Genomic DNA, 25,450 nt, shown 5'->3' on the forward strand with positions numbered 1-25,450 from the left:
AGTTGAAATGTAATTGTGAGAAAACACAGTGGATAAAATCAAGAACGCAGCAGCAGAATCAAATCTGAAATTTGGTAAATGACTAAAGGAGGAATTGCGTAACTCTTTGAATTCATTATTTTGCCAATGTAAAACCTCAAGATTACATAAACTAAAGGAAAAACGGTTGAATAATTAACATAAATATACTGTCTGAATACAGGGATACCTCGGAGATATGTTGGGTTTGGTTCCAGACCACAACAAAGTGAATATCACAATAAAGCAAGTCACACAAATTGTTTCGTTTCCCAGTGCATACAAAATCATCTGACAGGGCTTCCCTGGTGGCGCAGTGGTTGAGAGTCTGCCTGCCGATGCAAGGGACACGGGTTCGTGCCCCAGTCTGAGAGGATTCCACATGCCGCGGAGCGGCTGGACCCGTGAGCCATGGCCGCTGGGCCTGCGCATCCGGAGCCTGTGCTCCGCATTGGGAGAGGCCACAACAGTGAGAGGCCCGCGTACCGCAAAAAATAAAAATAAAAATAAAAAATAAAAGGCCTAATTGGTATTTTTTCTTGAGCTTTTCTGAAGTTGATGAAAAGGAACACATAAGGCCTCATCTACTTAAAAAGAGATAGAAGTAATAAATTGCAAGAAAATGTTTGTATGAGGCTTCAATTCAGACAGTAGTTTAAAACAACATTAGCTTTTACTGCACAAATTGAGACTAATTTTAATGAGGTGAAATATATATATATCAAAATTTGAAAAAGTCAAGGAGCATTGGTGGCTCTACATGAAACAGTAACAAAAACGCTTTCTTGACACTACCCTAGAAATAATGCCAATTTTCAAACCTTAAAAAGACTAGAGCAGAAAGGGATTTTTTATAAAGTGATCTTTTCAAATCATAAGAAAATACATTACCAACAAAGATAAGTGAATCAACTAGCAATTGTTTTAAGGAAAAAAAAATCACATAAAAAATAAATATATCAGTAATTTCACACCAGGTTGACCTTCATTCCTACCAGACAGAAAAATGTAACTTCCAAATACATTCAGCATTTTTTCAACTCAGCTTAAAAAATCATAAATTTATGACAAATTTGTTTTTAATCAATTTAACAATAAAAATATTTTCAACAAGTGATCAAACACGTAAATTCAGAAGCTACTTCCAACATATGGAATGGTACTGACTTATCTTTTCCTTATCCTTGCACTGATAAACTGGCTCCTTCAAACTGACAGTCTTCCAGACATTCAAAAGAACAAAAGAGAAAATGTAAATAGATCATCTGTCTAGCATCTATCCAATAGCCGATTGTTAATTCAAGGTCCCTAAGGGTCTACATAAATAATGTCCTTTGCAAAAAAGTACTATTAATACAAATGCCAATATTTAATCCCTAAACACGGTTATTTTTTTAATTGCCTTCTCTCTCCTTTTCTCCCTCTTTCCCTCCCCACCCATTCCAGACCAATTCAGGGAGGGATAGTCTATATGCCCAGCTAAAATTCTTCATTAAATAAAAGAAACTTTTATTGGATAAGTAAAGATAAGCCTCTTGGGTCAAAGATTATATAAAGCAAAGAATCAAAATTTTCCTTCAACATTAAAAATAAACATACTAATTTATAATATGCATGGCTCTGATACACAGTAGAGCCTAATACTCTGGTAAGTAGTGTAACTGTTAAATTTTGCAAATTAGCAAACACTCAGCACATAAATTATTTAAGAACAGTCTGTTTAGTTCCTTCATTGGGTTAGCTTCAATTTTGTTTTAATCGTTTACGCTTTGCAAATCAAACATATTTGAAAACACCACCGGACATTTGAAAAAAGAGTAACTGCATCTTAACACATATTGTAGTCTGGACAATTAAACCTTTACTAATGAGTAACTAAAATTTACAGATTTTGATATATTTACTAAAAACTCTATTTTCTCTTTTAGTGTTCTTTATAAATAAATATGCATACACAAAGGGCAAACCTTGTTTCTTCTGATGAATCTTTTACCACTTCTTACGAAAGGTTTGCCATTATTATCATATTACACTTTTTTGCTAATAAAATGTTACAAAAGCTAAGAAACATTATTCAAACTAAAATCTGAAATTTGTATGAGTCAAAACTTGGATACTGATCATAGTTTTAATAATGTACACTGTTTTAAAATGTATTTCCAGGGCTTCCCTGGTGGCACAGTGGTTAAGAATCCGCCTGCCGATGCAGGGGACAAGAGTTCGAGCCCGGCCCGGGAAGATCTCACATGTCGCGGAGCAACTAATCCCGTGCACCACAACTACTGAGCCTGCACGCACTCTAGAGCTCACGTGCCACAACTACTGAAGGCAGTGCGCCTAGAGCCCGTGCTCCGCAACAAGAGAAGCCACTGCAATGAGAAGCCCGCGCACCTCAACAAAGAGTAGCCCCGCTCGCCTCAACTAGAGAAAGCCCACGCACAGCAACAAAGACCCAATGCAGCCAAAAATAAAAATAAAAAATAAAATTTTTTAAATAAATAAAAATAAAATGTATTAACAAATCCTTAATTTTTTCACAAAATTATAAAATTATTTGGGTGGTAATGTTTTGACAGAAAAATCTTTGACCTCACATAAGTTGACAAGTTCTCATTCTTTTTCTGGGATCCAGTCCTACCTAGTTTGTCTTTAATTGTGCCACACGTAAAACATAGAAATCCCATTTTGATATCAAAATTTCCAAATAGTTTAAACTTTTTTGCTACAAAACTCATATTTTATGTTTTCTGTTCAACATGGTTTCTTCCAAGGAAGTTCCCATTTTTGCTAATGTACTATGTACTATCGAGTATATTTTTTTATTAACCAATAATCTATTACTAACTATGAGCAGTTCACTTTTTGTTGCTGACTCACTATAAAATTCAGAACTGAAGTTGTCCCAAGACACAAAGGTTTACGGTCCACAGAGACAGATATTAACTGTACTTTCATGTAAAGAAAATAATCCAAGATCAAACCAAGAATAATACCTAAGTTACCCAGATCTGCAAGAATAAACTGCCCAGCTCACCATGTAATCACAATAGCAATCAATTCATTCACAAATCATTTTTCCCAAATCTTGCTTGAACCAGAAGCAGCATAATAAGCTTTGATATACTGTATAGCCTATTTTTTTTAATGGCAAATAACTTAAATCAAGAGATCTACCAAAAAGAAAACAAAAATCTATCAGCTAAAAATATTGATGGCAGAGAGATAACTATTTGTTTGAATTCCAAGTGAAAAGAGAACAGACTACAAGGGCAAGTATAGTAGGCAAAGCACGAAAAATAGGGCTGTAGGAGAGTAAGAAATAGGATGACTGAAAACACTCAGTTGGGTTAGATTTCTTATCAAGGCAGTAATGTTCATGGCAGCAATCAATGGAATGGAAATAATAAACTAAAATCGAGACACCATATAAGTGAAAACAAGAGCCTAGTGACAGAGGAAGAGGAAAGGAAAAGTCAGGTATGGAAATCAAAACAAGTGACAAAAATAAAGACCATCATCACAAGAACAACTCAGAATGACTTGTCATTTTTAAAAAGGAACGAATTTTTTTTAAAATAAAGGGAGCTAAATAAAGGAAATGAACTACAAATTCTACCCCAAAATGGAAAAAACTGGGAACTATTTGAGAAACACTACCACCACAAGTTATACAAAATTTAAATAAGAGGGGGAAAAGGGTACATTATGGGCTGGATACAGGGTTTTGTGGGGTTTTACCAATAAATATGATAGTCTTCAAGATAGCAAATTATTTTGTAATTCTGCATATGGTTCTTCAGGGTATTTTACATTGTAATGAACTTACTGGAAAATATACAATGGCTTCAGAAAGAAATTTGTTATGCTGTTTTATATCAAATATTACTCATATATCAGCTTTCTTTCTGTTTCTTATCTCTTCTGAAGACTGCATGAATTTTTTTTTCTTTCCCTTGTACCAATTTTATTTACTTGTTTAACATTTTTTCTGGCTTTATTGAAATAAGTCAAAGACTGCATGAATTTTGAAAAATATATTTAAAAGAAATCAGAGGATCCTATTTACCTTGCCCCATAAACTGAAATTAAAGGGTAATATATTCAAAATAAGATGATAATATTTTACTCAGTGTACTGTGAACCTCTGAATTTACTACATATGCTCTGGGAAGTTATTAGGAATTCACTATTACTGAATTTAAAAGACAGCAGAAAGTTTCATAGATATTAGTAACATCTGACTTTTTCCCAACAGGGGCTTGTCTAGAAAAATCACAGTTGATTTTTTTTAAGGCCTTTGGATGGAGGTGGAAGAACAGAAATTTGCGTAACCAGTCCAAAATAGATCCCCAAATTGCTGCTTCTCCAAAGTAAAAAAAAAAAAAAAAAAAGTATCAGAGTATAATGATGAAGGAAATAAAGAAGGAGAAAATAAAGAAGAGGAAATTTTGCTGGAGTTCTACACTTACTTTCCTTTATTGTTTCTCACTAAGACAATGAATGATGAAAAACAAAATGTAACACATATACCACACTATTGCAAGATGTTAACAACAGAGAAATGCAGAGAGGGTGAGGTTGAGAGCATATATGGGAACTCCCTACTTTCCTTTCTATTTTTCTATAACCTAAAACTGACCTAAAATATAAGGTCTATTAATCTTAAAAAATGTTTTAATAAAGTAAAAAACAAGGCAGCACAAAACTGTCTACTACCACTGCAGCTTTTGGTTTCCTTGTGGATATTTTTCTTCAACAACTATTCTTTCCTAATTATAAAAATAATACAGGATTACTGATAAATTTTTGGAAAATATACTAAAATTAAAAATTTTGAAAATCAAAATTTCCATTAATTCATGGAAATAATCAAGTAACTTCAGAGTACATTTCCTTGCTTCTTCCATGTATGAAAAGTATATACATACTTCACATAGTTACGATTTCATAGCATGTAAAGTATTGCATGTAATTTTTTTTTTACTTAACCTACTGTGAGCATTTTCTATTATCACTTAACACTAAGAAATTTGTAAAGAATTAATCACATTTAAAACTTTGAAAAAAAGTTTTTGTTAGCACAAGTAAAATAACTACAATGAAAGGAAAAAGAAAAGCAGGAAAGACAAAAGAAATAAACAATCCTGGGACTTCCCTGGTGGTGCAGTGGTTAAGACTCCATGCTCCCAATGCAGGGGCCCAAGTTCGATCCCTGGTCAGGGAACTAGATCCCACATGCATGCTGCAACTAAGAGTTCACATGCCACAACTAAGGAGCCCACATGCCGCAACTAAGGAGCCTGCTTGCCACAACTAAAACCCGCAACCAAATAAATTTAAATAAATAAATATTTTTTTAAACAAATACTAGTCTTGTTTCTGGAACACATGATACATAGTACACAGAAAGGAAAAACTAAATGTCCCTGACAACTGGCTAGTAGAAACTCAAGTTAGCAGCAAAACTCGCTGAGATATACCGGTTTACCAAATAAAGGTAGAACATTGGATAGGAGGCCTGAGATGTCGCAAAAGACGAAGGAAAAACATTATTTCTGATTTTAACATAATCCACCTAGTCATTCCTTCAAAATTCCTTTTATTTTTCATTAATCTCATCCTAGAGTAACAAGAGAGGATGACTCCTTTGGGGGATTAATTTTTTTTTTTTTTAGTTTTTTGGGTTTTTTTTTAATGAAATAGCACAACACTTAGAAATACACTACTTATATAAAATAATATTCCCTTTGTCCTAACTTGGTCTTTTTAATATCACATAGTCTTCAAGTTCACCTGCTATTATCACTGAGCTTCCAATCAACATCTAGGGATATAGGATCTTGCACCCATACATGTGCACCAAAAGGCTTTTACGTTAGGAAGGAATAGAGAGAGAGAGGCGGGGCAAAAATCAAATTGTAGTAAGAGTTATTGAACTACTATGACTAATGCTAGAATGATGATAGACTTGAGGGCAGCATTCCCTTTCCAAGCATCTAATTCAAAAACTATGCAAGAGAAAGCAAAGTACTGGATACCATATAAACATCTGGCAACTGATAACCAGATTAAAAGACCAAATGTCAGCAAAACTTTCTCATATTAACCACTATCTATACACATCTTCTCAAGTGAAAGGAAAGGAAAAAAGTATTTTAATACATCTGTCATTCATTCAACCACCCAACCAGCAGCATCCAATTTGTCATACACTACTATGTTTAAGTGGAGAAAGTATTAAAATCCTTGATTTAATTTATTTCATATTACTCAAAAATGATGATTCAGAAAATCATCAAATAATCAACAACATAATACAAAAGCATAATCATTCAAAATATGCCTAATAAAACTATTTAACTTAATCAAAAATCCTAAGCTTTGCAATGGGATTAAGAACTTTTTTGTTGAAATCGCTGATAACAAACTCACCAGGTGATTCTCCCCCCACATCTGAGGCTTGGGCTGAATCTACTGAAGAAACCACACTGACAGCATTGGTAGGTATACTTGTAAGTGTTGAAGGTAAGACTGCTGATTTTTTTGTTGCCACGATGACACTTCTGTAATAAAGAAAGTAAATAAATTTTTAAATACAGAAAATCACTCAAGTTAATTACATGAATTTCAAAACAGAAAATAGGAAACCAACTTCTTTTTCCTAACTTTTTCTTATCTCTATTTTGATGTACAACCTAGAATATACTCTCAATAAGAAATCTCTTCAGTGGTGTTCACAGTTATTTATACTTCATTTTTTTAGAATCGAGACAATGTTCTACAAAAATATAATAATCAGTTTTAACATTTCAATTTATATTTATAATATTCTTTAAATTTAGGATCATCTTTAATTATCCACCTTAAAATATAACCAAAGGTATATAGGAAAATAGGAATTTGGCATTCAAATGGAAAATTAATTAACTTTTTCTTAACCTCAGAAGTGAAGCAGAAAACTCAACATGCTTCTGTAAGGATTTTAAAGCACCACTAAGTTGAAATGATAAAACCTTAGAAATCTTATAAGGTTAAGAAAAGGCAGGTATGAACAATTTTTTAACATGTATACAAGCAAAGTTTTACTTTTTAACTCTCATAGACTGTCTTATATTACATAGAAAAAACAATGCATAGGCATAAAAAACCTAGATGTAAAAATATCAAATAATCAAATTTGTTCATCTTGGGTATTACTCAAACACAGGTATTTACAATATACCAATTTCATTTAAGTGTAATACTTTATACCAAAATAGTAACTAAAAGACCTTAATAGGCATAACTTAAAAGGCATTTTTAATTGAAGTTAGCTCCATAAACATGCAAAACCCCAGTTAATGAGGTAAAGAGGACAGCTAATATATAATGCACTCCCACAGCAGTGCTTACTTTTAATTACCTGGTATTAACCATAAGCCTAAAGTCTTCAACATTCAATTTATTTAATCACATCTTTTGTTGACAATATTGTAACTGCAAGCTTCAAGTACTCCCTTAACAGCTTTAAAGTATTCAGTTCCTAAATAAAGTTACTTAGATACTTGATCCAGATATATGTATTCCACAGTGAAAATTATATAATTCCAGCACTTTAAAAATACATTTTGTTTTCACTGTTACATCAAAAAGAGATAATACAAAGTGAAATAGGTTTCGTTTTACTTCAGTGCCTATCATGTGACAGCAAACACTGTTGCCAATTAAATCAAGTTCTCTTGTGCTAGGCATGGCTTATTCAATGTACTTGGGGGTAGCTGGTGTCACATCATTATAAGGGTGACTGCCAATGTTAACTATACACTAAAAAATAGAAGCAACAGCCACCTGAGCCCTCAATCCAAAATGGTGTGCTTAAATCACGGTAGCTTATATCGGATGAAGATTATTGACTTTAGGGGGAGCAGATGACCCCCTCTGTGCACACGTGCGTGTGTGTGTGTGTGTGTGTGTGTGTGTGTGTGTGTACACGTGTGCTGGTAGCACATTCAGAAAACAATAAAAAATGTAATTTGTATATTACCTACCATGGGGCAAATATTTACAAGCCTATTGTTTAAGAAAATCTCTAGCTACCTATTTCCTAGTAACCTATTTTGGGGGGACGGGGGCAGCGGGGGGGCGGGGGGGATATGGAGAATTTACTTAGACATTTGCTCACAAAAGAAAGAACTAGAAAGATTTAGTTTACTCATACAATAGGCAAGTACTGATAGGAGCAATAGAAATTAACATTTAGAAAAGTGAAATTGCTTTTTCTATATTTGAAACTTAAGCCATAAACCTACCCTATGTACCAGCAATTCCACTCTTAGAAATTTCCTCCAGATAACTGAAGTCCACAAAAAATAGGTACAATAACATTCAGATAGCTTTACTGATAAGAGCCAAAAACTGGAAATAGCCCAGAATCCTTTAAGCAGAAAAATGAATAAAAATATGGTGGTGTGTTTTTACAATGGAATAATATCCAGCAATAAAAACATACAAACTACTGATTAACATAACACATATGAATCTCAAAAGCATTATGTTGAGTGAAGGAAGCCGTATACAGAGGAACATAAATTTTGTATTTCCTTTTACATGAAGTTCTAGAAAAGACAAAACTAATCTATTGTTTAAAAAATAAATAAAAATAAATTTAAAAATTAAAAAATAGAACAATAATTGCCTGTGGGGGGTGGAGACAGGCATTGGCTGAGAAGGAGCATGAAGGAACTTTCAAGACTGATGATATCTTGATTGGAAATTTAGGTTACACAGGTGTTTAATTTGTCAAAACTCATCAAATGGCATACTTAAAAATTTATGCCTGTTGTTGTATGTACATTTCACCTTAAAAACAGTATTGATGTCTGGTTAGAGATCTGCGCCTGAAATGTTTGAGTGAAGTGATCTGATGTATGCGACTTACTCTGAAATGCATCAGAAAAATAAGAATGACTGATGAATAGAGAGATGGCTATATGGAGAACTCTAAGATGAAGCAAACAGTTAAAGGCTAATTGCAGAATCTCAGTGGTGGGTCTCTGGGTGTTCAGTGTACAATTCTTGCAAATTCTCTGTATGTCTGAACATTTTCATAATAAAATGTTGGAAAGCTGGTAACAAAAAAAAAATGTTTACCACAGATGTCCCATAATATGCACAATCTCTATGTGTCCAAGATGGTACAGTTAATAAAAGATAACAAAAGAACTTGACCTCATTTCTATTCCTTTAAACAACTGCCATTAATAATGTTTTTTGTTTGGTTTTTTTTTGCAGTACGCGGGCCTCTCACCGTTGTGGCCTCTCCCGCTGCGGAGCACAGGCTCCGGACGCGCAGGCTCAGTGGCCATGGCTCACGGGCCCAGCCGCTCCGCGGCATGTGGGATCCTCCCGGACCGGGGCACGAACCCGTGTCCCCTGCATCGGCAGGCGGACTCTCAACCACTGCGCCACCAGGGAAGCCCCTAATAATGTTTTCAACCATGAATAATAGCTATACTTTATTTCACTTCAGTAAATATTTATTGTCCAGTATCTTTCACATATTCTCATTCCTGACACATCTGAAGTGTGGCTTCCTATATGAATTTACATTTAACTAGCACTCCTTACACACTACTGCAATATGCTGTTATGGTTCTTGAACTGAGCATGTACATGCTTTCACAACTCCAGTCCTCTGTATGTGCTATTTCTCTACCAAGACGCCTTCCTCTTAGTCCTGCTTGCCAGCTAACTTCCTTCTCACCTTTCAAAACCTTGGTCAAAGGTAAGCCTCCCCAGATTGCCAAGTCAGAGTCCACTATTCTTTGTGCTTCTACATGATCCTATTATATAAACTTAATAAATTATTAATGAATGCTACGATTAAGCACTGACAATATGCCAAGAATTATTACTCAATTCACAAAACAATCCTAACATACAAATTACCTCCATTTAAGAAAATTTAAAAAGTGAACCTCAGAAAGGTAAAGTAACTTGCCAAGGTAAATGGCAGAACTGTCCCACAATTCTGGGTTTATCTAAACAAGAGCCTCTAATTTGAACTGTTTCCTCATACTGACCTTTACATTTTATTGAGATATAATTCACATTCCATACAATTTATTCATATACAGTATACAATTAAATGGTTTTTAGAATGTTCATAGAATTGTGTAACCATCACCACAATCATATTAACATTTAAAGGTAATTCTATATTATAATCATCTATAAGCAATGGTAATAAAGATTTCCAAGATATTAAATATGTACTACTACTACTACTAAAATACAAAAATATATCTGCTCAGAAATGGAAAAGTTGCATTCTTTAGCCCCGCTATGTACTTAGTACATAATAGAAAAATAAAATTAATCAATGTCCAAATTCAATGACTGATTCAAATCATCACTGAAGAAGTAACATACTAATACTTTAGCTTTGGGCCACATAAAAACAAAGAAAATTCAGTAACAAAGATTCCCTTAAAAGGACATTAAGCAGTAGGCAGATTTCAGGATATTTTCATTCCAACTGTTTTTACTATTTTTAAATTATAAAATTTCTGTGTACAAGACTAAAATCTTCAATACGGGGGGGGTCTTTAAGCTATCATATTTATCATGTATGAAAGTGTAAATCTAAACTAGTAAAGCATGTCTTAAAGTTTTAATAAAATGCCATTGTTCTCAGGCTACAGCTTAAGTTTCCATTTAAAAGACAAATTGAAATCCTTGTTAATTTTCAAGAAACAAATTACTGAATTTTTAATATCAGCCATCAATTTTAACAAAAAGCACTTCAAATTTTTTGGCATAAAAAATTTGGAAGACAGGTAAGTCTTTTAGTTATATAAGCTATTTTTCCAAACTTTCAATTAAAAACCAAATATTAAAGTATAAAATTTCACATATTATTGCTTTTTTTCTTTATACTCACCAACTTTAATGAATAATTAGTATTTGTGAGCACTATGCTAAGGACGTATATGAATTATGTTATTTATATTTATAACAACCTATGAGGGAATTATTTATATTTATAACAACCCATGAGGTAAGTACTACATATTATTATCCCCATTTTACAGATGAGAAAGAAGTAATTTTCCTAAGTCTCCAGAGATAGATAGTGTAAACACTTGACTTTTTTTTTCTTACCTGAACTAGGGATACTTTTTTAAAGATTTCTTTTTATTGAGTAATGACATAAAGCAACAATGTCTTCCAGATCACTAAGGTTCAGAAGTTCCATTTCAGAATTATATCAGTTTGAATTATCACAAACTTTCACATAAATGCTATTTTCTTTAACATGCAAATAGTTCACTAAAGGAGAAAAGAGCATTTTAAGCCTAGTACTTTAGTCCCTAAGGATCTAGCTGAAAAGCCAGACAAGCCCTTGAACTTTATCAAGATAAATCCCTGGCATCCGCTAATCACCAGAGAGGATCTTCAAATTAGATAAGAGCAAGAATGTTGGCATGGGAATGAACACAAACACCTTGCCATCCACAAAGGCCCACAACCTGGCAGCCTTTCAGCAAGGTTCCACTCATGTAGCTGTTACTCTAAACGTTCCAGCTATTGCTTGGAAGTTGATAATTCTTAAGATATGAGGAGAGTTGTGATTTCTGACACAGCATTCCAGAGATAAATACATGATCAGAAGGACGCTTTGAAATTCTCAAAGATATTCCTCTGGTCTAAAGCTGCATGAAAATAGTTTTTCAAAAGGTGTCTCTTGCTAAGAAAAAGAGGGGGTAATAACAGAGCAGTTTGCTTGCCATCAGATAGTATGTTAAATGCATACCAGACATGTAAGTTCCAAATAACCTCCTGAAAAATGCTATCACCAAAATTCCCCTTTGTTTCTTGTTTCAATAAACCCCTTTAAAATGTATTCCCTGTGCACAGTTTCCTAAATAAGTTTGTAACCTACACACTGAAGGTATCACTAAGGCATAGACAATTTCTATGCTATTTAAAAAGAAATAAATCCCAAAATACATGAAATTCAGGGAATTTATAAGGAAACAACTTTGAGTATATTAGTAAGATTTATTAAATGTAAAACTCCACCCTTAAGTTATTCTCACTATTCAATCTAAGACTAATACAAATTTAAACAAATTCATAAAAATTGTGAATATCAGAAAAAAACCTAATCATTTACACCTCTTCTCACCCTCAAAATATAGCCATTGCAGTTTGTTATAAATTTTTTGAAGCATATGGGAACATATGTATCTATTTTTTCAAAAGATCATAAATTCCAAACTAAACTGTACTCTGCTTTTCCCACTTAATAATATATCTTCAATATCATTTTACATCAATACATCAGTTGTGCTTTTCTCTCATTAGTGGCTGCATAGTATTTACTATATTCATAGGAAACAACACATGTAACCAATTCTTAATAAATTGGCAACTACGTTTGCATAGCATAGCCAAATGACAGGATTTAGAGTCCACTGGCCATGGCTTAAATTTTAGCTCCACCATTTATTAGCGCAAAAGCTTAAAGCATTTATTTACTTTCCCTGTGCCTCAGGTTTCATCATCTGTAAAGTAAGAATAAAAACAGTATCTATCTATCCACCTACCTACCTATCTATCTAAAAAATGCACTTTAATACACCTTCACAGGGTAAAAGCTCAATAGGTATTAGCTTAACTTTGAAATTCCTCTTGCAGAAAGAAAACATTTTATACTTGCATATATCTTCTGTATAAGCTTATATAATTAGGTTTACATATTTTAAATTTTAATTAACTGCCAATTTTCCCTCAGATAAATTGTACCAATATGCCCTCTCAACAAAATAAAAGTGTTTCTTCATACCCTCATTAAGACTAGGTATCATCTTTTAAACTTCTGGATTTCTTCATGCTAAGTGTTATAGATTAATATATCTTCAATACCATTTCACACCAGTACATATTGTTCTGCTCTTTTTCTCTTTAATAGCTGTATAGTATTGCACAGTGTAAGGATAAGGGAATTGAGGCTCAGGAGGATGAGGTAATTTGTCCAAATTCATTAGTAAGTAACAGAGCCAGAACTCAAACAGTTTCATCTCATTTCTAGAGTCAATATTCTAACTCTTATATTATAAAGCCTAATAAAAAAGAAAAAGACATCTGAATCTAGCAGCCACTATATCTATAATGTCACATTAGACATATACCAATATGCTATTTACCTGGAATTTAGACTCTGTCAATCTCATCATTCCACGACATTGACCTAATCTTTAAACAGAGGCAGAGGGAGTAAGATGATAGAGGATGATGGCAAAAAGATTTTCCATTAAAATTATATATTCCCTGTGTTCTTTCAGAGCATATTAATTATATAAATAATTTTAACCAGCTTGGATATCTAATGTGCCAGCAGGTCTGAAGTAGAAAACTAGGAGATGAGATGAAATACAGAGAACAGGAGACACAAAGAAATAACCAGACAGAAGAAAATTATGATGAGGATATACCAAAAGAAAACAGAAGCCAACTGGAAGGAAATCCCACTGGCCAAATCAGAGACAATCTGAGCATCAATATAAACAATAACAATAATATTATAATTCATCCTATAAAGTATGAAACCGTAAGGTCATATGATGAATGTACTGAATTCATTTGATGAGGAGGGTAACAGTTTCTAAACCCCTCTTCCCAGGGAGTATCTTAACAGTGGAGAAACCCGGAAAATACCATTTCTATAAATGATCAGAATGAGTATCACCAGTAATGAGATAAAACCATGTGCCACTTGTTAGAATACAACAGGAAGAAATAGCATCACTTCTGTGATATTACTTCCAAAGATGCTTTAGCTTGAATCTAATCCCCAGGACACTAATTAGACAAATCTAAACGGAGGGACATTATACAAAACAGCTGGGCTCTCATCTTCTGAAGTGTCGAGGTCATTAAATTTAAGGAAAGACTAAAGAACTGTTCTTCCAAATTGAAGGAGGATAAAGAGACACAACAAAATACAACACATAAGTCTGAATTCAATCCTTTTACTATAAAGAGCATTACCGAGAAAATTAGTGAAACTTGAAAGGTGTTTCGAGATTTGACGGTAGTATTAATATTATATCAATGTTAATTTCCTTATTTTGATGAATGTATTGTGGTTATGTAGAAAATAGACAATAAAATATTCAAAAGGCGTGTAGTACTGTATCAATTTTCCCTCAACAGATTCAGGAAAAATAAAATTTCTTTTAACTGGCAACTTTTCTATAAGGCAGAGCTTGTTTTCAGATAAAAATATTGATTTTTGAAAAAGAATATGCTTAACAACTCTCATACATACATGTCTTACAGGCAGAATTTCAGAAAATTTAATATAAAGAAAATTTTCAAGCAAATTGGCCAAAGGTTTCTTAGGACAGCAGAACCAACAAAGTCAGGAATCTATAGTTAGCTTTCTCAAGCTGTCAAGACTCTGAACACTTTGTTGAATTCCTCAATCTGTCGGAATCCACAGATTCCCACCTTTTTTCACAAAGGCTGGCACAGTACTGACAGCAGGGGAATGAAAGGTAACCATTTGTAAATATAGGTGATTTTTAAGTTGTAACAAACGAAGAAAAAAATTATTTAATATACAACTTGCCAATGTAATATTAAAATTATTCTTAAACAATCTTAATAATTATGTTGATAAATAAAAATTTGAAATGATATACAAACCATACAACAAAATATCCTTATAATTTTTAAAACTATATCAAAACATCCCTTTTTAATGTTGAAGCTACAAAATTTAACAAAGTTAAATTCTTGTTTAACCTTTAAATCCTTATAATTTATATATTTATAAACTAATGAGAACCTACTGTATAGCACAGGGAACTCTACTCAGTGCTGACCTAAATGAGAAGGAAATCCAAAAAAGAGGGGATATATGTATACCTATAGTTGATTCACTTTGCTGTACAGTATACACTAACACAACATTGTAAAGCAACTATACTCCAATAAATTTATATATTTATAAATTTATATATTTATAACCTTTAAATCCTTATAATTTATATATTTAAATCCTTATATTTATATATCTAAAGACTATTTACAGTACCTGTCAAAAGATCTGAACTGCACAGGCTGCTCAACAGATAGATCACCAAGAGCTCCAAGGCAGGCTGGTGGCAGAAGGGCAGGATCCACTGTGACTCCATCTCCTGGTATGTTAACCAAGCTTCGGAGAATGTCCTTCACATTGATATTTTTTGAAACGGGAACTGATGGTGCAGCCTTGTTATCCAATTCATTTTCTCCATCACTTTTGGTCTCCTGAGATTTACTGACTTCTGAAGAAAGAGTGCACAGCACCTCACTGATGGCATCTGGGCCTGCACTGACACTTGGAGGTGCTACAGGAGGAGCTACGTCCACATTGCTTCCTAAACCAGTAGCCATTTCTTCCCCAATGCCTGAGTCCCTCCTTCGAGCAGATGATGCACTTTCAGATTCTTCCATGGATGCTGGAGTTAATGGACTGAATGCTGCTGGTGAGTTTTCTCCATCTTACCCAGAAAAAGAAGAAAAGTATGAATTAAAAAATTTACAACTCATTTTAAAAAGGTACACTCAGTCCTAATTATTTTAAATTATGAAATATACAGCATGTTCTAAAAGGTAAAAAACAAATTAAATAATCTATAAAATGTACTCAGTAAATAATTAGATGGTTTAATAAAATAATAATAATAATAATAAATAATAACAAAATATCTTAGAAAACCCCAAACTGAATATGACATACCAATGGGTAGCAACACAAGGTTGAAAGCCATTGGCCTATAAGAAAAAGTCCAAAATCCTTAGGATAAAGTACAAGGTTCTTCAATAATATGAGTCGGCTAAGTTGTAAACTTTATCAGGGCAGGGAATGTACGTTCTTTAACACTTCATCTCCAGCACCTATGACAATGCCTGGGCCTACAACAATGCCTGGCAAGTAGTAGGTAGTCAATAAGTATTTTTCAGATGACTATTCAACTCCAGCTTTATCTCCTGCTACTCATGGCATAACACATAATACTTTACAACACCAATAATTACCTCTACCTCAATCATGGTTTCTACTGCTAGAACACTTGTTACCACTCCTAAATAACTGAATAATTCAATGGTCCTTAAAATCTAGTTCAACAGGGAGCATCACCTTTTCTACTTGATTTTCATTCCCCCCAATCAGGTGTTCACTCCATTCCAACAAAAATGCTCCATCTTGCTAAATCCAATGGTCAGTTCTCAGTCCTAACAGCACTTGACATAGCAGCAGCAACTGATTATTCTCTCCAACGTGACAATACTTTTTTCACTTGGCTTACAGGACACGATGCTCTTCTGGTTTTTCATCTACTACCTTACTGTTGTTCCTTCCTTACCTCCTTCACTTCTTTTTCTCCTGGATTTCTTAACTTGAAGGGACTTAGTACTCAGTTCTTAATCCTTTTATCTTCTCTATCAACATTTATTTCCTTAGTGGTCTCATTAACTCTCAAAGTTTTAAATACCACTATTTCAATAAATAACTACACAAATAAATAAAATTCAGACTTATATATAACTGCCTACTCTGCATCTTCTTTTATATGTCTAAAAGACATCACAAACTCAACATGTTGGAAACTGAATTTCTTATCTTCTTCCTTTAGTATGTTTCACCTTCAGTCTATCCAAGTGCACCTTATAATCATTCTTGACTACCTTCCATCTTTTGCATATCCACAGCAAATATTTTAAAATCCTGTTTTCTCACTATCAAAATATATCCAGAATCTGACTGCTTCTCACTAGCCCTACAGCTACCACCCTAGTCCATCCCCAAAATTACCTCTTGCCTAGGTTATTGCAATATCCTCCTAACTGGCTATGTTAAGGCTGTGACATTAATGGTTCTATTGGCCGTGCTTCCTGGTATTCACCCCCTTGAGAAGTTGTTGAGTCTGGGCTGGGCCTGACTCACTGCAACCAACCGAATGTGGTAGAAGTGGGCCAGTTCTGTGCCCAAGCTTAAGATCTGGCAATCTGTACATTCTCAGAATCTCTGAACACCTCTATAAACAATCTGGCTACCTGGTTGGAAATTCATCTGAGAACAAGTAGCAAGGCCCCACACATACAACCCCAGCTTAGCCATTTCAGTCATTCAGCCCTAGCTCTTGGAGCCATTCTAGCTGAGGCACTAGATTAATGAGGAGAAAAGCCATTTCGGATTTTCCAACCCCAGCAAACAACAGGGGTTGAATCATTACCACTGAATCATAGCAGGGATGAATCATTACCACTGCGACTTATCTGAATCAAATTCATGGAATCATGATAACAAGACTAAAACAGTGAGTTTTGTGAGTTTTAGCTTTGAGGTAACATGTAACACAGCAGTACATAACTAAAACATTGGTTTTTCTTGCCCCGTAGGGTGTATTCTTAAAAGTGTTACTTTAAAAAACATATATCAATTCTAACTCCTGTACTCAAAACCCTCCAATAATTTCTCATTCTCCTTAGAGTGAAAATCCCTTTCTCCTTAGAGTGAAATACCCCCTTTCTCCTGGTCATTCCTGATAATTTTCCCCATTCAATTTTTCTTTTCTTAGGACTTAACACCTTCTAAAATAATCAATACTATACAATTTATTTATTAAATGTACTTATTTTCTACTTCCTCTCACTAGAATTCAAGCTCCAGGAAGGCAGACTTTTTTTTTCTTTTGTTCATTAATAATGAACAAGAACCTAGGAGGTACGGAATGAATACTGATTGGATAAATAAACCACCCCTGTTGGGTAACAGCTACTTCTATAACTACAATACCTGCTTCTCTATAACTGGCAGCTAATTTTATAACTTTCCCTATAACTGGCAGCTAATTTTATAACTCCAATTATTATAGTTATTTGTTAACAAATCTGTCTCATAAGAAAATATGTTATTTATTCTTTACAACAAATGTGGAGTTAAACAAAAATGTCTAATATTTTATTTGTAAAGAATAACATATTCTCGGGCTTCTGTGGTGGCTCAGTGGTTAAGAATCCGCCTGCCAATGCAGGGGACACAGGTTCGAGCCCTGGTCCGGGAAGATCCCACATGCCACAGAGCAGCTAAGCCCATGCACCGCAACTACTGAATCTGCGCTCTAGAGCCCGCGAGCCACAACTACTGAAGGCCGCAGGCCTAGAGCCCATGTTCTGCAACAAGAGAAGTCACCGCGGGCTTCCCTGGTGGCGCAGTGGTTGAGAGTCCACCTGCCGATGCAGGGGACACAGGTTCTTGCCCCGGTCCGGGAAGATCCCACATGCCGCAGAGCGGCTGGGCCCGTGAGCCATGGCCACTGAACCTGTGTGTCCCGAGCCTGTGCTCCACAATGGGAGAGGCCACAACAGTGAGAGGCCCGCATACCGCAAAAAAAAAAAAAAAAAAAAAAGAGAAGTCACCACAGTGAGAACCCACGCACCACAACAAAGAGTAGCCCTGCTTGTCACAACTAGAGAAAGCCCGCACGCAGCAACGAAGAACCAAAGCAGCCAAAAATAAATAAATAAATTTATTTATTTTTTTTAAAAAAAGAATAACGTTTTCTCATCTTTCAAATAGATGGCTCACTTAACGAACAGAAACCATCTCCCAATTGCAATGGTACTTAAAATATTTGGTTATTAGTAAAAATAAATACATACTCTCACTTTATACATAAATTCCAGAATCAATATTTTAACTATCATAAGTAGGTAATGTTTTACTTGAACTTTGGATGCCAGATAATAAAATACAGAAACTTACCAGGGAGTGATAAATTCCCGCTTTCACTACCAGTTTCCTTAAAAGACTGGCTATGCCTTTCATTTTGGGGTTCCAAAATGTCTCTGTACTTCGAGACCATAAGAACAGAGATAAAGTATACAACTGCCAAGGCTAAAAACTGTGCTTGTTTGCTGTCCTCCTGGGGAAAAATAAAAGGAGTTGATCAAGCCACTATTAAATAACATGTTTGAATCTTACTTTACATGACAACATTCAAATAGAAAACATGTTCACAAATCTTTTAATATACACAGAAAATAGTAATGAATTCACCTGAGCAAAGATTAGGCAAATACTCTTGGAAAAATGCCTGTAAATATTAGGTTTTATGCTTGTGAAACATGAAAAGAGAGAAGCTGGCTTGTTTTTTTAAATTAAGTAACTAAATCTGAAGAGATATGTCCTAATATACTTTGTAAGGTTAATCAAACAGCAATTATCATTATATGTGAACAACTATTTTTGCTTCCAACCATAAGAATTAAAATGTTTTAAAAAATCAGAATAACAGTTTTCCTAAAAGACAGGCATTCAAGATTTTTTAAAGTAACATTATCACATACAGAACTGGATGCCAAAGAAATTCTCAAGAGTATTTTAAAATAATACAGACTCAAGTGTCCACAATTGAAAATATAGTGTCTGCCAGAAAGAAAAGGACAAACTCCAGACACGCAGGCTCAGCGGCCATGGCTTACAGGCCTAGCTGCTCCGCGGCATGTGGGATCTTCCCAGACTGGGGCACGAACCCGTGTCCCCTGCATTGGCAGGCGGACTCTCAACCACTGCGCCCCACCAGGGGAGCCCTGCTTAATCTTTTATAAATTATTTACACCTATCTAATCTTTATTTAGCCCATTAATATGTTCAGTGTTTACTAACTACAGTATGAAGTTTACAGTGTATGCCTGATTTGTGCCCAAATAAAAAATATCCCATAGATCCTTATGTTTAAGTCCTAACTCCTAAAACAAATTTACTTTCAATTGTAGCTGTCATTTATTGAATACTTACTGTGAGTCAGGCACTGTGCTATATTCATTAACCCATTTAAGTAAGATGAGGCCTAGAGAAGTTAAGTAATTTACCTAAGGGCATACAGTAAATGAAAAAGCAAATTTGAACTCAGATTAGACTGATTAAAAACCTTAGCTTTTAACCTCAAGGTAATAATTTATTTATATCCCCAGTCTTAGGTCATTTCCTTTTTCTTCAAAGTTTGCTTATGCTAGAGAGGCTCTGGGATGTAGTTTGGGAAACATGGTCTTTTCTCTTTTCTAAAATTCTTGCAAGGTGATTATATAACTTCTATAATTACCAAAAAAATTAATTTGTTACTTTCAGAAATGAACACGGTAGACACAGGAGACACTCTTTCTCTGTCCAAATATCGTGATATAATAACCAATCAGAAAGTGCCAAAGAGCCGAATCATTCAGAGCCAGGGTGAGGAGCTGTGATTTCACTTTAAGTGCTATGGGAAGCCATTAGAGAACTTTTTTTTAAAAAACATCTTTATTGGAGTATAGTTGCTTTACAATGTTGTGTTAGTTTCTACTGTATGACAAAGTGAATCTACTGTATAACATATACAGCTATATGTATACATATTTCCCCATATCCCCTCCCTCTTGCGTCTCCCTCCTGCCCTCCCTTTCCCACCCCTCTAAATGGTCACAAAGCACCAAGCTGATCTCCCTGTGCTATGCAGCTGCTTCCCACTACCTATCTATTTTACATTTGGTAGTGTATATATATATCAATACTACTCTCTCACTTCATCCCAGCTTACCCTTCCCCATCCCTGTGTCCTCAAGTCCATGCTCTATGTCTGCATTTTTATTCCTGTTCTACCCCTAGGTTCATTAGAACCTTTTTTTTTTTTTTCAGATTCCATATATATGTGTTAGCATACAGTGTTTGCTTTTCTCTTTCTGACTTACTTCACTCTGTATGACAGACTCTACGTCCATCCACCTCATTACAAATAACTCAATTTCGTTTCTTTTTATGGCTGAGTAATATTCCATTGTATATATGTGCAACATCTGCTTTATCCATTCATCTGTCAATGGACACTTAGGTTGCTTCCATGTCCTTCCTATTGTAAATAGTGCTGCAATGAACATTGTGGTACATGACTCTTTTTGAATTATGGTTTTCTCAGGGTATATGCCCAGTAGTGGGATTGCTGGGTTGTATGGTAGTTCTATTTTTAGTTTTTTGAGGAACTTCCATACTGCTCTCTATAGTGGCTGTATCAATTTACATTCCCACTAACAGTGCAGGAGGTTACCCTTTTCTCCACACCCTCTCCAGCATTTATTGTTTGTAGATTTTTTGATGATGGCCATTCTGACCACTGTGAGGTGCTACCTCACTGTAGTTTTGGTTTGCATTTCCATTAGAGAATTTTTTAAGCCAAAGAGTTACATCATCTATTCTAGATTTTGAAACTTCATTCTAGGAAATACAAAGTTACGGGGCAATAGACTCAACAACTGCTCAAGGAAAGAGAATGGGGAGAGAAGGAAGCAGCAATATTTGGTTCTAAAGTGGACCACAGTCAGTGGGTTCTAAAAAGCAAAAGTAATGGTTTCTTCATTAAAGGAATAATAACAGCTACCAAAAAGCAAAAAATTGAGATCCAGGGAGGCATTATAGTACAATGGTTAAGATCAAAGTTTCAAGAATCAGACTCCCTAGGTCCTTAATCCACTTCTACCTCTCACTACTTGTAGGATTTTAAGCAGACTATTTAAGCTAATACTGCTATCTTTCTCATAGGATTATTCTGTGAATTAAATGAGGTAATACATATAAATCATCCAGTTATATGCTTAATACAAAATAAACTATTAGTTATAGCTAGTAATTATTACCTATAACTACTTTTAACAAATTGTATACTTGTATAAAGCTTAGTGAAGAATCAAAAGAGGACTAAAACACTGGAGAAAGAGAAGGGAAAGTTAAAAATTCAAGTTATAAAGTTTATTTTTAAAAAATGTATACGTAATATAGAGCAGCTAGTACTAAACACACAGTAAGTGTTCAATAAATATTAATGATTATACTTTTTTTATATGACTTTACAATTCCTACATGAAATTCTGCCATATTATATATCAAAATTAGCTAAAACGAAACTATTTTTCATCTTTCAAAAATTTAAAACACCACTCCCGACATTTCATCGTGTATTTTTATATCATATAAAACTTTCAGAGCACAGATTCTGGAGTTAGAATCCTATCATTTACCAGCTCCATTAGCTTGAACAAGTTACCCAAGCTCTCTGTGCTTCAAATTCCTCATTCATGAAATGGGAATTACAAAGTACACAAATCAAGAAGTTGTTGGAATGAATAAGAACATATGAAGCACTTACAATGCTTACTATGTAATAATGTGTTTTTCTTTTTGGTAGCAATACTCTGATATATTAGCTCCATTTATATAAACATTATTTTTAAGATTCTAATATTCTAAAATCATTGTCAAGAGAACTGGTATCTAGGCCTTCTTATTTCTACCTGACTATTTTATATCACAAAGAGTGTTCACTCTCAATACTTTGGGCCTCAGAGGAAATATGTATCAGCTAAGAGAATATGTAAAAGAAATACTGTAACTTACTATGTCTCTGAAGACAACTGCCCTAAGTCGATTAATATCCATGTCTTGTAGAAGCCTGTCAAAATCTCTTACTGGAGATATACCACCAGTTACAATATCCACCGGACTCTATTTAAGACAAAAAAATATAAATATATACATTACACAGACATTTTAAAAAATAAACAGTATTCCATAGGCTATAATGTTGTTTTTCCCAGTTTATTTTCCTACTTCTTTCTGTCTTCTTTTTTTTGGGTGTCAGGATGGGGGTGGGGGATGTAGAAGGGAGTCATGAAGGAAAAAAGAAACTGCATGCTAACTCACCGTTTCACCGAGTACGTGAAACACAAATTGACATACTTGAAGGAAAAGGTATCATGGACACAAGGAAAGTAAACATTTGGAAAAGCAGACAAGATTAAGTATAAGCAAATCTTTACTGTATACTTAAACACAAATATTTGAAGGTTATGTCCACAGGCTAAAATAACTATTTTAGGACCTCTGTCAAATTTATTTAACTTTATGTTGAAATGAACAAATAAATTTAAGATCTTAATCGTAAAATGAGAGAATGCTTTTTTATTTAATTAATTATTCTGTATGCTTACCTTTGCTGCAGATTTCCCCATGGGAATCAGGCCGTGTGTTGTTTTCTGGACTTTCCCTGCTTTGCCTTTAGTTCTCAGCTGTGAATGCTGTTGACACTCTAAGCAATTCCTTACGGCCACTGCACACACTGTAATTTATTTTAAGGAAAAAATTGGGCAAGAAAAAAATTATATTTAAGATTATGAGACTGACGAAACTCACCTATACGAGTTACATAAGATTTGAAACATTACCTTCAGCAAATTTCTAAAATATCCCTGGGCTTTATCACCCACTGTTTGTTTTCTGACTTTGTTAGCTACTCTGTTAGGGCCCACTGCTAAAAGAGAATCAGTTCAGGAACCTTAATAAACACTGTACTGTTTCTTAGGTCTCACATAAGCTACTTGAAATAATCTTCTATGGAGGAAAAGATAGGGAAGAAAAGAACTTTTTTTGAAGGTGTAAGAAAGTAGAAAGCGGGCTTCCCTGGTGGCGCAGTGGTTGAGAGTCCGCCTGCCGATGCAGGGGACGTGGGTTTGTGCCCCGGTCTGGGAAGATCCCACATGCCGCTGAGCGGCTGGGCCCGTGAGACATGGACGCTGAGCCTGCGTGTCCGGAGCCTGTGCTCCACACGGGAGAGGCCACAACAGTGAGAGGCCCGCATACCGCAAAAAAAAAAAAAAAAAAAAAAAAAGAAAGTAGAAAGTAAATCACATTGCCATCAACTAGTCCAGGGTAAAATAACCTTCTATTACCTTCATTAAAGTACAATAGTTAAACTAGAAACTTGCACGTTTTTCTTAAAATTTTTATCATTACAGCATGATATTAATAGAGACTGAGAGAGGGTAGAGCATTAAAAGGAATATTTATAGAATCTACCTTTTACTGGCTTTCATTAAAACTGTTTAAAAGGCGGGGGACAAAAAAGAGATTGTGATTAATATACAGTCTAAAATTACCTCTCTAAACATCTCACTTAGGCAATTAACTCAAGTTATTTAGAAATTAATTTCGAATTTTAAGTAATAAATTAGGTAATACACAATTGACTATGAATTGATTGATATCATGTAATCATCTCAATTCCCAACCAATTTGGTAGCACTGAAGGTATTTGTCTCAACAAGAGTGAGAGAGCAAATCAGGAACTAAATAGCAAACTTAAGTGATAACGACCTTAACTGTCACCAGACTATCATATGGCTAGCACACACAGAATTGAAAAGGGAAAGTATTGAGAAAGGTGCTGAAAGAGAGCAACAACAGTTGGGAAAAGGGAACGAACACAGTGAAGAAGGGAGGGAGAGAGAATATGGAATACAACTCTGTCAAATTTGGAGTCAGGCCCAGGAAAATAACTCTTCCACTACTTTCGTCACACATTGCATAAAATCAAGTTTGGGTCTGCATTACAAAGTTAAAAACTACATTTGAATGCCTAGTATCAATCAATCTCAGTAGCACAGTTTCTTCTTACCGTTGCCATCCTACATTCTCAACCCCAACTTCAGGAAAACAGGAGTGAGGAGACCAGTGATCAAAACATATGGACTGGGACTTCCCTGGTGGCACAGTGGTTAAGAATCTGCCTGCCAATGCAGGGGACGCAGGTTCAAGCCCTGGGAAGATCCCACATGCCACGGAGCAACTAAGCCCATGCGCCACAACTACTGAGCCTGCGCTCTAGAACCTGCCTGCCACAACAACTGAAGCCTAGAGCCTGCAACAAGAGAAGCCATCACCATGAGAAGCCTGCGCACTGCGTCGAAGAGTAGCCCCCACTCACCACAACTAGAGAAAAGCCTGCACGCAGCAACGAAGACCCAACGCAGCCATAAATTAATTACTTATTTTTTTAAAAAAAAACAAAAACATTTGGACTGTTTACCAAGCTTACCATACTCTATTAAGTGATCCTGAACAAGGAGAACATGTGGTGCTGGAGTACACTGAATTATTTCCTTATTTTCTTCTACAGTTATGAAAATGAGGGAGATACGGTATTCCCCTAGCTTCTGAATCTAATACTTCTTGAGTATAGTGAAGCACTGCTAGTGTAGTCTTGTACTTTCAATTCCAAAAGTGCACTCTTTTTAGGAAAGTGGAAAGGTTTTAAAAATGGCATATACAAAAGCAATGGGTTCTAAATATTTTAATTATATTACTGATATAAAGTTTAAGGGTGTATCTTATAACAGAAAGAGTAGGAACATTAGTTAAACTATATTCAAATTCCAGCTCTACCAATTTATAGCTTTTAAATTTTTGGCAAATTTCCTAATTTCTTTGATCTCAATTTTCCTCATGAAAAAAAGGAAGAAAATACAAATGAATGAATGGCTGGAAGAAAATGATTGGTGACTCGTGAAAATCAGCAATGACATATGACAG

The 25,450-nt window shown here is 34.8% G+C and overlaps 1 protein-coding gene across 2 annotated transcripts in view; it reads right to left on the reverse strand.

Annotated features, from left to right (window-relative positions):
- The window catches only part of LRBA (LPS responsive beige-like anchor protein), a 733,083-nt gene that overhangs the window by 533,703 nt on the left and 173,930 nt on the right, over window positions 1-25,450 (reverse strand). For both annotated transcript variants that reach the window (XM_060012133.1, XM_060012132.1), the window contains exons 27-31: window positions 23,074-23,201; window positions 22,481-22,588; window positions 18,821-18,980; window positions 15,104-15,551; window positions 6,451-6,581 (exon numbers count right to left, since the gene is read on the reverse strand). In XM_060012133.1, coding sequence (XP_059868116.1) covers window positions 6,451-6,581; window positions 15,104-15,551; window positions 18,821-18,980; window positions 22,481-22,588; window positions 23,074-23,201 — 975 coding nt within the window. The remainder of the gene's footprint in view (window positions 1-6,450; window positions 6,582-15,103; window positions 15,552-18,820; window positions 18,981-22,480; window positions 22,589-23,073; window positions 23,202-25,450) is intronic.

Source organism: Delphinus delphis, chromosome 5, assembly GCF_949987515.2.
Source record: "Delphinus delphis chromosome 5, mDelDel1.2, whole genome shotgun sequence".
NCBI lineage: Eukaryota > Metazoa > Chordata > Mammalia > Artiodactyla > Delphinidae > Delphinus > Delphinus delphis.